At 40.6% G+C, this 8,480-nt stretch overlaps 2 protein-coding genes across 2 annotated transcripts; one reads left to right on the forward strand and one right to left on the reverse strand.

Moving 5' to 3' along the window:
• The first annotated feature begins 525 nt into the window (after window positions 1-525).
• LOC107563552 (keratin, type I cytoskeletal 50 kDa-like) lies at window positions 526-3,179 on the forward strand. The gene is made up of 7 exons (XM_016248453.1): window positions 526-1,113; window positions 1,339-1,421; window positions 1,503-1,659; window positions 1,871-2,032; window positions 2,141-2,266; window positions 2,621-2,841; window positions 2,966-3,179. Exons 1-7 carry the CDS (start codon window positions 586-588, stop codon window positions 3,075-3,077), a joined length of 1,389 nt encoding a protein of 462 aa, XP_016103939.1. The 5' UTR covers window positions 526-585; the 3' UTR covers window positions 3,078-3,179.
• A 313-nt stretch (window positions 3,180-3,492) lies between these two features.
• LOC107563686 (keratin, type I cytoskeletal 42-like) lies at window positions 3,493-8,212 on the reverse strand. Its single transcript, XM_016248629.1, has 8 exons — window positions 7,898-8,212; window positions 7,074-7,156; window positions 6,836-6,992; window positions 5,192-5,353; window positions 4,556-4,681; window positions 3,827-4,044; window positions 3,695-3,705; window positions 3,493-3,590 (listed from the first exon to the last, which is right to left on the reverse strand). The coding sequence occupies exons 1-8, from the start codon at window positions 8,201-8,203 to the stop codon at window positions 3,493-3,495; spliced, it is 1,161 nt and encodes a 386-aa protein (XP_016104115.1). The 5' UTR covers window positions 8,204-8,212.
• Between the last annotated feature and the right edge of the window lie 268 nt (window positions 8,213-8,480).

An 8,480-nucleotide genomic window follows, 5' to 3' on the forward strand; every position in this document is an offset into this window, starting at 1 on the left:
CTGTTCTGGGGAAGCTGGCAGCATTCCACGCGCAATTTCACTGTGTGCTTTTAGCTTGCTGTTTATAAGTGTTTATCACATCCAGCACTCCGTTGTCCAGGAAACCCCGCTGGCAGGCGCAGGTCATCCTGTCAGCACACATGTTATGAAGCCTGTAACACAGACCGTATGGCAGTAACATGAGACCCTATGCAGACATGCACGGGAAAATCAAGTCCTACATATCAAAACAATCACAGCCTGTGAAAAAATGTTGCAGTTTATATATGCATTCATATTTTGAGATAATATGTGCATATGTTCTGGTGTTTCTTGTCTTTTGCACATACCCCTGAGCTATGGGCTCTCATTTAGAGCTCATTCCAACAATTCATGTCATTTCACCTGCCAGATCCTCTGCCTCTGGGCATGTATTGGGCGGAGAGTGAAGTTTTGAATTCATTTTCTCCCCTCACCCCCTCCTCCGTCTCTACCTCCACCCACCCCTTACCTCATCCCACAAACATATAAAAATAAATCAGCCTCGTCTGTGCACCACATTCCCTCTCCTTCCAGCAAAAAGACTCTCTGCTCTGCAGCCCAGCAATGACGTCCTTCAGCAGCCGTAGTTTTATGTCTTCTGGAGGGGGCTTCGGTGGAAGCTCCATGCGGGGTGCTTCTCTAGGAGGCATGTCTCGGTCATCCGGGATTGGCAGTGGAGGCGGTGGCCGCATAAGCGCCATGCGTACTGGCAGCGTGTATGGGGGTGCAGGAGGCCAGGGGGTCCGTATCTCCACTGCGGCAAGCACCTTTGCAGCTGGTGGCAGCGGCGGTGGTGGAGCAGGCTTTGGCTTTGGTGGTGGCGCTGGTGGTGGAGCAGGCTTTGGCTTTGGTGCTGGCTCTGGAGGAGGCTTTGGAGGAGGCAATATGGACCTCAACGTGACCATCAATGAAAAAGCAACCATGCAGAACCTGAACGACCGTCTGTCATCTTACCTGGAGAAGGTACGCTCCCTGGAGAAGGCCAACGCAGATCTCGAGCTTAAGATCAGACAGTTTCTGGAGAACAAAACCTCACCTGCTGCGAGAGATTACTCTGCCTACCAGGCCACAATCAGCGACCTGCAGGATAAGGTACTGCTACTAGAAAACTTCACAACATCTCGTGCACAAGATTTGTTTTCATAGCTGCAGGATTAAGGGTGTGGTCATGTTCTCATTGAGTTTTCTGCACATCAGAATGAAACAAAGCCATGCATTTCTGCCATGTACTGTTATGCATGTTTATCTTAATAGTGCATATTTGGAAGCTGTGCATTTGCAAAAACATCATTATTTGAATCATCCCATCTCTGACAGATCCAAGATGCCACCCGTGTCAATGGAGGAGTCTACCTGGCCATCGATAATGCAAAACTGGCTGCTGACGACTTCAAGTCCAAGTAAATCCAAACCTACAGTGAATGAAACCTCATACTTAGGGAAAAAGTTGCTAATAAGCTGCTCTGTTTTGATTCATTCAGGTATGAGAATGAGCTAGCCATGCGTCAATCTGTGGAAGCAGATATTGCTGGGCTGAAGAGACTCCTTGATGAGTTGACATTGGCAAGATCTGACCTGGAGATGCAGATTGAAGGCTTAAAGGAGGAACTTATCTTCCTCAAGAAGAACCATGAGGAGGTAAAAACCTGTCCAACTCAATCATGAGAGGATATTACTGTTTGATTGTTATCAACATGGCAAACAAGATCATTTGATCTTGCCAAAACAGACAAGTTCCTCTGACCAGAAAATGCAAGGCAGTGAAATGTAATGCTGATAAACACTATTCAATTTCAGGGAATGTGCCTCAAGAGTCATACATAATCTCAAATTCTTCTTGTCTTTGTAGGAACTGGCAGCCATGCGCACTCAGATGACTGGTTCTGTGAATGTAGAGGTGGACGCAGCTCCTCAGGAGGATCTGAACCGTGTGATGACTGAGATCCGTGAGCAGTACGAGGCAGTCGCTTCCAAAAACCGACGTGACCTAGAGTCCTGGTTCCAAACCAAGGTAGAAGGCGGCAAATAAATCTGAACGAGCCAAAACTAAAACAATTCATCCTGGAAGTTTTGGTCTTTGGAGATGCTTAACTAAACTCTGAATGTTATTTATCTGCAGTCAGAGACACTGACTAAGGAGGTTGCGGCCAGTACAGAGACCCTTCAAGTGTCCAAGACTGAAATCACTGAGCTTAGACGCACCCTTCAAGGCCTGGAGATAGAGTTACAATCTGAACTCAGTAAAGTAAGTGTTTTAGGATACATCTATACCAATATGGTAACTTTATAACAGCTGCTGAAATAAACATTTTAAGCCATTCTAAGCAGGTTTTAGCTTGTATAAGCTGGTCTACATTGGTCTAACTGGTCTCCCAGTCTAATTGGTTTCCAAGCAGGTATTCTGCTTGTAGGTGCTCAAATCCCTCTGAAACCAGATAATCTTGACCATGTTGGGAACCTGATAAGAATGACAATTCCATTTTAGACTGGATTAAGTTGTTTTTTCAGCAGGCTGGTTGAACTTCTACCATTTTTTACCCAGTATATACTTATTATTCCAGTCGACGCTAAACAATAGCACCTCCAATCTATTATATAGAAAGCGTCTCTTGAGGGAACTATTGCGGATACAGAAGCACGATACTCCATGAAGCTGGGTCAACTACAGGCTCAGGTAACAAGTATGGAGGAGCAGATCGTTCAGCTCAGAGCCGACATAGACAGACAATCTCACGAGTACAAAATGCTGTTGGACATCAAGACCCGGCTGGAGATGGAGATCGCGGAGTACAGGAGACTGCTGGATGGAGGAGCAAGCAGGTAGGAGATGTTGGAAGAAACATAGTGATACTGTAGAACGAGTGTGTGTGTGTGTGTGTTTGTGCTTCTGAATGGGTTTTGCCATTTCTGAAGAACATGTATCAACATTTTCTCTTTTTGTCAGCATTACCACTACTGGTGGAGGAGGAGGAGTGAGCTCTACCACTACCGTCAAGGTGAAGACCATTGTGAAAGAGACGGTTGATGGGGAAGTGGTGTCAACTACTACAAAATAAACACAAAACTTCATAATACACTGCCCATCTACACCTGTCACACCAGTCTTCAGGCCTTGTGATCCACTGTTGTTGAGAATAAAATCAGTGATGCCACAAAAACATTATTGTGGTTTGTCTCTTAATAAATCTGTTTACTGTTTTAAGTCAGTATCAATGCATTGTTTCTTAAAGGATGATGATACATTCTGAGATTTGTGCTTGCAGTACATCAGGCATATGTGATTGTCATTTAACAAAGAAACAGAGAGATAGAAATCAGACAGGATTGCACAGAAAAAAAAATTTCACATTCAGATAATCATGTTCATAATCTACCAAACTTTCAATTGCTTCATCAACTGTGTAAGTGTGCAATACAGAGGACTTGAACAGAAGGAATTATTAAAACATGTGATGTGTGTTTTTGAGCAGATTAGTCATTTTGCTCATCAACATCCACACTCTCGCTGCTCTCCACAATCTTCCCATCCACGATGGTTTCCACCACAGTGATCGTTTTGGTGAAAACTTCTAAAAACAGACAATGGGAGACAGTTAATTAGCAATGCACTACGATGCTTCAGAGTGATATTTAATATACAAAATATATATTTTATTGTAAAACAGTCACTTACTGTGGGCCTCCCTGTAAAAACAGAGGGAAAGAGAGTCGATGTTAGTAAAGCATTTAAGAACCGTAAGATTTACACTTTCTAATATCAAATTCAAATACAATCAATTTGAGCTATTATTTTTATGAACATCACCTCTCATTTCCATCCAGCAGTCTCCTGTACTCTGCGATCTCACACTCCAGTCTGGTCTTGACATCCAGCAGTGTTTCGTACTCTCGTTTGTTGTTGGCAATGTTAGCATGAAATTGACTAAGCTGGTCCTCTAGGCTGGTGACAGTGGCCTGAAGCCCAGCCAACTGGTCCCCGTAATGAGCCTGTGTTTCCTCCAGTTCACCATCAAAGGCTGACCTCTGTTGTGGATAGGCATTAGTATATTAATATTACAAAAAATCTCCAATTTTATAAATTATTTACCTACAATAATTATTTAATTATATTTATTTTACTGTGCACTCACACACTGTGGTTGTTTAATGTTATTTGGTGCATTAGGGCAGAATTACATGTTAACAGTGCTAATAATCCACACTGATGAGACACTATCTCCTGTTTAAACAGTCTATCTCTTGTTCTTCTACATGTGTAAACATAGGAAATTACAGCACATTTCCCATGACTGCTTTTAAAGTCTTAAAGTTGGCAGAGCACTGGTTGTGAAGTAGAGGGGGGTGAGGCTGAAGCCCATTGACAGAAAACAGCCTGGCACAACACATGTTCTGCCAAGACATGTTGCCACAGACTTGGAAATTATAATGCATTGCTTCTTCCCTTTAACCTACAACTCTATGAGGAGCTAAGAGTACAGAAAAGCGAGTTTTGCAATAAAAATAAATGTGTTATTGCAAGGGTGTGCAGGTTTACCAAGCTCTGATGGGTCTGCAGTTCAATCTGTAGTCTCTGTAAGGTGTTTGTCAACTCCTTCAGCTCTGTTCTGCTGTTCTGAAGATCTTCATTTTGTGTGACCACCTCCTGTTGCACTGCGGCAGTCTGCAGTAAACAAAATCAAAAACAGCAATAACATCACATGCATCCCACTATAAAACAATATTTTACCCTGTTAATCACAGATGAGCGACTAAGTCTATGTGATTAAAACAGAAAACTCAAATGCATCAAATCAGTCATTTTCAGATGTGTAAGGCCTTATACTTAAGTAAAACAGTAGTTATTGTGTCAAAGGTTTACTTAGTGGAAAGACAAATTATCGCCAAAACATGAGGAAAAAAAGCTTTCCACATTAAGTTGTTCTTACGTAGTTAAAAGATTAAATGTTATAATTTAAAATTTAAAAGAATTAATTTAAAGTCACGATAACCTGCCATATATGTACTTTGCATTTTAAAGTTAGAAATGAAGTTGCATCAAAAATGTGATTATTTATTTGTAATTATAGTTGAGTAAAAGTGCAGGTATGCAGTTTCAAAGTACTTAACAAAAATAATACTTAAATGTAATAAATTCACTCAAGTACAAATGCATTTGTGGTTTTAACTTCACCTTGGTCTCATACCAGGACTCCAACTCTTTACGGTTTTTCTCAGTCATAGTCTCATAGTGTTGTCTGATCTCCGTCATGGCCTGCATCAGGTTCATAGAGGGCGCTGCATCCACACAAACGTTCACCTGACCTCCAGCCTCAGCTCTAGCCAGAGACATCTCCTGTGAAAACACATATCAGAAACCGTGTGATCTGGCATAGAGGAAGAGATGGATAGTATTATGATGCTGACGTGGTATTAATCATCTATTTGTAGATTTAAGAGGAATAAAAAGAAGGAGTGGTGGGATGAGCCTAGTCTTTCAGGAGAAAATTTGGTTTTCCCTTGTGGATTTCTGTCTATTTTAAAACAATTTTATCAATTGGAAATTTTCTAAAAGTCTTCTTTAGTGTGTGCTTAAGAGTGGTTATGCATGAATGATGACCTTTCATAGACCCAGAGGTCCAGTGATATTACTGTTTAGTTTAAAATGCTGTAACGGAAGGGAAAATCCCTAGCAGAGCAGGCAGCAGAAGAACAAGTGGAAAAAGGAAAAATTGAAGGAAGGAAGGAAGGAAGGAACACTTTTAATGACCCTGTGTTTTTGTGGTGTGGGAACGGTTATCTCTGAAATGGCCGATAATGGGCAGCTACAGTAACCTATCGTTTTCAGAATTTGTCTTTCAATCGTTTTCAAGCAATAAATATCAAAATAAAAGATTTTAACTAATTTTTAACTAATCTACAGAAAACATACACTACTGTTCAAAAGTTTGGGATCACTGTGATTTATTTTCACTATGATTTTCTGATGACTTTTTTCAGAAAGGATGCGTTACATTTATCAAAAATGCAGTAAAACATTTTTATAATGTTACAAAAGTATTTCTATTATAAATAAATGCTGTTCTTCAAGCTTTCCGTTTATCAGAGAGTTCTGAAAAAAGACACTGTATCATGTTTTTTGCACTTTATTTAGTAGCGCAACCATTTTCACTTGTGATAATAAGAAAGGTTTCTTGAGTACATTTTCAATAAAAGTTGCTTATTGTATCTCCCTGCAGAATCCTCCTTGGATCACAAGAGGTAGCAGTTCAAAAACGCATCGCCTAATTGTAGACATGCAAAATAGCCATCCACTTGTAGCAGTGGTAGAAATAAGGATAAATAATGGTAGTGAAGTAGTGTAATGTGTATGTGCCAAGCTAGAAGGCTAATCAGAAAGCAGTATGCTTGCAAGTTAACTGAAAGAAATATCAGAAATTTGAACAGCTCTGAGTTTTAATCACATCTCCTTACCACATCACTATGGTGCTATTTACTGTATACAGTGCAGTGTAAATGTTTCCAAGTTACTTGTGCTTACATAGCAGCTTTGTGTAAAACAGGATTCAGTTTGTGGGTGGAATATCTGAATGACCAGTCTCATGGGCTATGCCCTAAATAGAAATCCTGTCATGGTGATATTACTGCTGTTTACCAGCTAGAATTGGCTCTTTTAGAATATATAATAATACACTGCTGAACTAAACACCAATCAGCTGAGTTCTGTGCATTTTAATTCAATTAAATGAGTGATTTACAAAGAGACAGAACAGGCATACAACCACACTGAAGACTGCTCAGTGAGGCAAAGATGGGAAATATGTGTCATATATCGTACCTCCTCGTGGTTTCTCCTCAGTATGATGAGCTCCTCGTTCAGAGCCTCAATTTGCACCTCCAGGTCCGACCGCCTCAAGCTAAACTCATCCAGAAGTTTCCGCAGATTGTAGATGTCGGCTTCAATGGCCCTACGCATGGCCAGCTCATTCTCATACCTGAGGCGATGGTTCACAGAATTAATTTTCTATTAATGACCAATTAAATCAATGGCAAGATATATATATTCAGTTTCTCACTTTAGCTTGAAGTCATCAGCAGCCAGTTTGGCATTGTCCGCAGACAGGATTAATGTGGCAATGTCTTGGGAAGCCAGCTGAATCTGCCAGTAAAAAAAATGTATTATACAGATGGTACACAAACAGCAGGTGCCAGTGATGTCAGATTTTTTAGTAGACTGCAGAAAATACACCCTCAGAACACTGAATTCCAAATGAGAGGGAAAACATGGATTAGTCTATTGCACAATAAACACTCTGGCACCTGGAGTCATTTATTTTTAGAGCTGGTTGTTGGTGTCTGTGGAATTCAGTGCAGCCACAGAATGTGGAACAAAAGCCAACTCGGGCAACAAAACTTGTTCAGTCTGTTTCTTAACATATATTTGTCTAGATGCCACCGCAGACACAGCATAAACTAAGAGCTAAAACTAATAAAAATGCCACAAGCCAATTAGTTTTCTGTTGTCAGTGTTACTTTAGTATTATTTATATACTATTATAGTATTTATTAATATTTAGATTCTTATTTTTATATTTTCAGTTTACATTTTAATTTAGGTTTTAGTCATTTCTATTCAGCTTTAGTTTCAGAACTTGAACTTAAACTTATTTCAGTCAGTTGACTAGGCAAAGTGTCAACTATTTTTTAAGTTAGAATTTTTCATTAAAAAAAAACAAACAAATTTTTATATTTTAGTTTTGCGTCATTTTAATTATCGAAAACTGTATTTAGCTTCACAGTACAGAGAAGTACACTAATATCATGCCTGTATATCATGTTTCAAATACCTCTCTCTCTGTCCGAAGACCTGTCTGCACTCCCCACTCCACTCTGAACTTACCTTGTTCCTCAGGTCCTTGATGGTGTCCAGGAATATGGTGTGGTCGAATGTGACATCAGGGCGACTTTCATACCACTCTCTGATCTTCTGCTCCAGCTCAGCGTTGGCCTTCTCCAGGGAGTGCACCTTCTCTAGGTAGGAGGCCAGGCGGTTATTCAAATTCTGCATGGTGGTCTTCTCGTCAGCGGACGGGTCTAAACCATCAGCTAGGTTGAAGCCCCTTGGTGAGGGGGACGAGGAGATCCGGGTACCTCGACCACCAGCTCCTCCATATACACTGATGGTTCTGGAAGAGGGGTAAGACATTGTGCTGTCCTGGTTATGGTCTTGAGCATGGAAGTGGGAAAAAAAACACAGACACAAATGCTTGGCAGATTCAAAAAATCTTTAAATACCTGCCCAGGATGGGGGAGGGGAGAGGACGCTTTGCTTTCCAAGGAACAGGTGGGTATGAACCCTTGTGCTCTAGAACCTGAACATCAACATTTTTTATGTCGTTTAAAGTAAAAATGTGGCACTTCTTGTCCTGGATTGAATTATCAAGAATTTAAATCATAACATTTCCATTAATCTGAAAACTAAA

Source organism: Sinocyclocheilus grahami, unplaced genomic scaffold (genome assembly GCF_001515645.1).
Source record: "Sinocyclocheilus grahami isolate Dianchi unplaced genomic scaffold, SAMN03320097.WGS_v1.1 scaffold25.1, whole genome shotgun sequence".
NCBI lineage: Eukaryota > Metazoa > Chordata > Actinopteri > Cypriniformes > Cyprinidae > Sinocyclocheilus > Sinocyclocheilus grahami.

Bases quoted from the DNA above. Each gene is read 5' to 3' on its own strand.
- LOC107563552 (XM_016248453.1), top strand. From the start codon at position 586: ATGACGTCCTTCAGCAGCCGTAGTTTTATGTCTTCTGGAGGGGGCTTC. The intron at 2,033-2,140 runs GTAGAAGGCGGC...ATTTATCTGCAG, and splicing joins AGTCCTGGTTCCAAACCAAG to TCAGAGACACTGACTAAGGA. The intron at 2,842-2,965 runs GTAGGAGATGTT...TCTTTTTGTCAG, and splicing joins CTGGATGGAGGAGCAAGCAG to CATTACCACTACTGGTGGAG.
- LOC107563686 (XM_016248629.1), bottom strand. From the start codon at position 8,203: ATGTCTTACCCCTCTTCCAGAACCATCAGTGTATATGGAGGAGCTGGT. The intron at 5,354-6,835 runs GTACGATATATG...GTGTTTTCACAG, and splicing joins TGAGGAGAAACCACGAGGAG to GAGATGTCTCTGGCTAGAGC. The intron at 4,045-4,555 runs GTAAACCTGCAC...TATCCACAACAG, and splicing joins TGCAGACCCATCAGAGCTTG to AGGTCAGCCTTTGATGGTGA.